General features: G+C 36.0%; 1 protein-coding gene across 3 annotated transcripts; it reads right to left on the bottom strand.

Moving 5' to 3' along the window:
- Positions 1–258: 258 nt before the first annotated feature.
- LOC121970473 (receptor-like serine/threonine-protein kinase SD1-7) lies at positions 259–4,648 on the bottom strand. Of its 3 annotated transcripts, none has more exons than XM_042521227.1 (9): positions 4,499–4,648; positions 2,415–3,599; positions 2,201–2,350; positions 2,024–2,116; positions 1,699–1,817; positions 1,408–1,618; positions 1,070–1,310; positions 819–969; positions 259–737 (listed from the first exon to the last, which is right to left on the bottom strand). In XM_042521227.1, the coding sequence occupies exons 1-9, from the start codon at positions 4,575–4,577 to the stop codon at positions 462–464; spliced, it is 2,505 nt and encodes an 834-aa protein (XP_042377161.1). In that variant the 5' UTR covers positions 4,578–4,648; the 3' UTR covers positions 259–461. The 3 variants fall into 3 exon arrangements, with proteins under 3 accessions (XP_042377161.1, XP_042377163.1, XP_042377164.1); XM_042521229.1 differs by having other exon boundaries at positions 260–737; positions 2,415–3,582; positions 4,499–4,626; XM_042521230.1 differs by having other exon boundaries at positions 260–737; positions 2,415–3,558; positions 4,499–4,615.
- Between the last annotated feature and the right edge of the window lie 546 nt (positions 4,649–5,194).

Below are 5,194 nucleotides of genomic sequence, written 5' to 3' on the forward strand. Positions count from 1 at the left end.
TTCGAGGAGATTGAAAGAATTTGTGTGCTTGCAAATTGTCAACATCCGATTAGTAAATTGATAGAACAAAACATTGTGTAGATTACTGTCCATTTCTTTCATTAATAGAATGTGAGCTGTGATATTAAAAATAAGAATTTTTTTTTCTTTTCTTTTTAGTTGACACTAGGTATATCCAACTTATGCTAATTAATTCTGGGATCATCAGCTTAATCTCATGAAAATTTTTCATCAACCATTAAAATAAATCAAAAAGTGATCGCAACAAGTGGCCATCAATCTCTCTTTCTAGATAAGAAATAGTCTTACACCCAATAGTATTATATAGAGCATGTTCAAATTCAACCAATAGTATTATATTGAATCGACGTGATTTAATTATAATTTAGACATAAAATATTAAAGTATTAGTTTATAGTAAAATAATATTCAAACAAGTGAAGGGCATACATTTCATCAATTTATCGACCTGTGATTGTGATACTCATTTCTTTAGTAGAGCAATCTCCTTCACTATAAATTGATGTTATTGTAGGTTGCTTGAGTGGAGTTAGAAGTTGCTCATCACTTGCTAACATCATCACTACCTCTGTCATTGTTGGTCTTTCTTCATGGTTATCTTGTACACATAAAAGAGCCATTCGAATGCAACGTAAAAGTTCGATTGTTGGATATGAGCAACTTACTGCATCATTGAGAATTTCCAAGGATCTACCTTCCTTCCAAAGTTTATAAGACTGTGATCACATAAAAATAAAATTTTGAATTCTATACCATTTAGAAAGATAAAAGTATATACATTTTTAAGTTAAACTTACATGTTGTAAAAGGTTTAAATTAGAATTTGTTTGACCGAATGTTCGATTCTTCTTGCCGCTCAAGATTTCTAGTACTATCACACCAAAACTAAATACGTCTGACTTAAATGAGAATTGTCCATATAACAAGTACTCAGGAGCCATATATCCACTGTATTAAATAACTCCAATGTTAGTTTTATTCTATATTAGAAAACGATAATGATTTATAATTTGTGAGACACTAAATGTAGCTTGAAGAATTAACTTACAATGTTCCAATCGGTCTTGTGGTTCCATCCTCAAGAGCTCTATCTCCTTCAAATATCCTTGCAATGCCAAAATCTGAAATCTTTGGAATCATGTCCTTATCAAGAAGGATATTACTTGGCTTAAGATCGCGATGAATGACTCTCAAGATAGAGTCTTGATGAAGGTACAAAAGTCCTCGAGCAATACCAACTATAATCTCAAGACGTTTTTGCCAATTTAGCAAGGAACATTTTGTTTTATCTAGAGTCATTTTCATACGATTAGCTATATAAATGAAGATAAATATCTAACCATTTATGAAGTGATGGAATTAACTTATTATGGAAAACATACTTACCATAAATGAAGGCGTCTAAGCTCTTGTTTTCCATGTATTCAAGAATTATAATTCTCTCCGTGTCTTCGATACAACATCCTAAAAGTCGAACAAGGTTTCTATGTTGTAACTTGGCTATCAGTGAGAGTTCATTTTGGAATTGATTTGGGCCTTGTAAGGAGTTTCTTGACAATTTCTTGACAGCAATCTTTTGTCCATCTTCCAATTGACCCTGACGAAAACGAACTGTTTATTTCATATTTGTTGGTTTAAAAGCTTGGCCCCTTTTTGGGATACTGGAATTCTTCTTACCATGTAAACAACACCAAATCCACCTTCTCCCAGTTTGTTTTCGTCAGAGAAATTATTTGTTGCAGTTTTTATTGTTCCCAAATCATAGGAAGGTAGTAACCCCAATGTATTGATCATATCTGGCACAAAACTCACGCCCCTTAATCAGTATAATTCCTCCATCATGATTTTTGATTTAAAAAAAAAATAAGAAAGAAATGAAGAAATACGTAGATTTCAACTAAACTCTGTAATCAGCTAATGAGCTAATAGAGGAATGTTAGGAAAAACAGCGTAAGAATGCAGTGTATGCAATGAGCAATGAGGAAGAAGAGCAGGAACTCACCTACTCCTTTATCAGTATTATGCAGACGAGAATCTTCTGAGTCGATCGAGACCAACTTGGACTCTGATACATCATCACAAGTCGTCGAGTTACCTGCGAGAAGGAAGTGAACACCATGATCGACATTGCTTTCTCACAAATAAAACTAAAACATAGTGGCAATTGGCGATTGATTACCTTCCTTTACATTTGGCAATTGTAATGGCAATCTGGTTGACGCTCTTTTTCTCTTCCTCCAAACGAGTACGCTAACACAACATAGAAGAAAAAATCCCAGTAACAGAGGAATGGCTATCGCCGCCCAGACGTGCTTCTTTGTGGATGATTCTGGAAAGACAGACGTTTGATCAATCATACTTTGGCGATCCAATTTTGTGGATAATTAGATTACCTGCGAGCCGAACGTATAAATCATCTCCTTCATCGACAAAAGTTCTGAGATCCAACAGATCACCAAGCCAAGTTATGCATCCATAAGACCCACTGATCACCGCATACGCCACGCATGAGCAATTATCCAAGCACAAATTCTTGCAGTCATCGAGACTCATGTTTCCTCGTGCTGTAGCGTTCTCAGTGTCAGGCACCTTCACGTTCTGCACCTTGGAAAACTGGTTCGACGAGCAATTCAAAGGCTTTTCCCTCTCGCATCCGGCCTCTCTTCCATTCTCCGAAATATTTACGAACCCGTCCAAGCACTGGCAGTCGACAGCAACGTATTTATTGGTGCACACTCTGTTGCGGCCGCAGAGATTGTACATATCGCACTCGTCCGCCGGAATCGACGACAGAAGCTGCCACTCTCTGTTGCCACCTCTGTCAAGAAACCAACGCTGGATGGTTCCATTGGCCCACAACGTTGACCGAATCAGTACCGGCGTCGGTGAGGCTCTGTAATTAACCATAAAATAGCTCTCATTCTCGTTGGACACAAACATGTAATTTGCTGGTTTGGTCACCTGGTTGCTTGCTATCGATGGATAGCCGACGAACCCATATCCGTTCCATAGGCCGCTGCGATGGTATTTGGCGGATCCGTTAAAAATGACCAAATCCGGAATAGGTAGAGCACGAATCATATGGATGTAGTCTCCCGGAGAAGGATCCGTGAAGTTTTTCCATGACACTTGCCGCCGTGATGTGTTGGTCCGTTTGACAAATCCGAACTTCATGCCAGGGAGCTGTGTGCTGCTGTCATTTGAGTGCTCAAAGCTCTGCCATAGAATCAAGTTGCTGTCGTTCAGCACGAGATTTCCAGAATCTAAAAGCTGCAAGCGTGCAGAATTGAGTCCTGTGGATCTCGTTCCCGTTGACCAAACAGTTTGGTCATCCTCAAATAAGATTAGATTTCCATCGGAAGTGAGGTTGAAGGATGCCATGGATGTGTTGACAGACTTGTTCCGATTGGCGATCCATACTACGATGCCTTCTTGCGGTGTGAAATTGCAGTACCAGATTCCTAAGTATCCCTTCGCTGAACTATTATCTAGGCTGAAGAAGCCCAGTTGGAACAATTCTCCTGTCGATCTCAAAGTCTGGCCATTCACAAGTGAAGTGTCCTGGATCATTGCATCTCCTGTACAATAAATATCTAAAGAAATATGTACCAGATAATATTCTTTTAAAAATAAAAAAATTCCATCCGGCACATCTGCTTTGCTCTATTTATTGTCCGTCCAAACCAACTGTCTACTAACTAGTTGAAAATTGATTCAAAAAGAACTCCTCTATTTAAGGATCTTAAAAAAATTCTAAATTTATATCAAATAAATATTATTGCATTTTAAATTAATTTTCTTTTATTTTGAACTTTACAGTAGAGAGAAAAAACTAATAGTGTTCTTAGAAATTTGTCTATAATTATTTTTCGTGAATTTGTATACTTTGAGCAATAATATTGTCCAAAAATATTTGACCTAAAGATCTTAAATTTATACCAAATACTTTTATTATTTCCTTGAGTTTTGCTAAATAAACATCATTGCACGCATAATATTCCCAAGTTATAAATGCCTTTCACATAAAAATATTTAAAGATTTTTAATCGATTGATTATTAAATATTTTTAATAAGGAGTATCTGATGTTAGAGGTTTTAAATTTATCTTAAATAACCCAATTAACATATTCATTTTTATTGATTTTGAACCTTGTGAGATCGATCATTATATATTTTAACTAAAATTATATAATGATATTGAGGGTCTAATATTTTTATGCTCAATTTTATTAATTGTTATTTTATACAATTGTCAAATATTTTCAACCCAAAAGACCTTGCTATCCACTGCCGATTTAAGCAATAATAACGGATGAAATGAAGCAAGTCGAGTGAAAAAAGAGGATTTAAACAACAAAAGAGATGCATGTTTGGTGAAGTCCAAAAGGGATGAGTAAAATTAAATGTTATAGATTATTAAAATAAATTAATAAAATCCACAATACTGGACTAGCATTAATTCCTTCTTAATCGTACCTGAAGATGAGGACTGGCCGAGGACGAAGAGCATCACTGCTACTATTTCCAGGAATCGAAAATGAAAGAGTTGCTGCATCTGGCCAGTGGAAACTTAAGCTCTTAATGATTCTGCGCTGCTTCCACCTGCAATCTAATATGTTGTATTGCCTTTTTAGAGTTGCTACAAGTCCTAACAAAAAGTCTCAATATAAGGCCTTAAATTTCAAAATTGATGGGTAAGTCTAGTTAATTGATTTGCCTATGTTTGACAATAATTGTCTGTATGCAAGTCCACAAACGATCTGTTTGAAAATTAACAAAATGGAGTCACTGTCAAAATACTTGCGTTAATAGTGTATGGGCTGTAATATTAAGAAATGTATTTAAAAAAAAGACTAAGTTTAACATTTTTTTTTTTTTTTTTTGTAAGGAATAACTGTTGTTGTAGGAGAGCATTAAATATTTGCACCAAAATAGTAATCATGCAATAAACAGGTAAATAAAAGAGTAAGGTCTAGAAATTGTTATCTCCTCCGGTTGAATCGTCGGCGTGCCGATTATCTTTAGAGAATATATTGCCACCCACGGTGCATAGGCTCTCCGACAATATTCTCTCAAGATCCGACAACCACTCGCGTCATCCATAGGTGCACTCTAAGACGAACATTGCACTCGGACAAGGAAAACTAAACTCTCGGAAAAGCGTGCGTCGGT

The sequence above is a fragment of the Zingiber officinale genome, chromosome 4A, assembly GCF_018446385.1.
Source record: "Zingiber officinale cultivar Zhangliang chromosome 4A, Zo_v1.1, whole genome shotgun sequence".
Classification (NCBI taxonomy): domain Eukaryota; kingdom Viridiplantae; phylum Streptophyta; class Magnoliopsida; order Zingiberales; family Zingiberaceae; genus Zingiber; species Zingiber officinale.

What these genes read in the sequence shown, in the direction of transcription:
- LOC121970473 (XM_042521227.1), bottom strand. Translation starts at nt 4,577, where the DNA reads ATGCAGCAACTCTTTCATTTTCGATTCCTGGAAATAGTAGCAGTGATG. An exon ending in TAATACTGATAAAGGAGTAG is followed by an intron (nt 1,818 to 2,023) that starts GTGAGTTCCTGC and finishes GTTTTGTGCCAG; the next exon opens with ATATGATCAATACATTGGGG. An exon ending in GATTTGGTGTTGTTTACATG is followed by an intron (nt 1,619 to 1,698) that starts GTAAGAAGAATT and finishes CGTTTTCGTCAG; the next exon opens with GGTCAATTGGAAGATGGACA.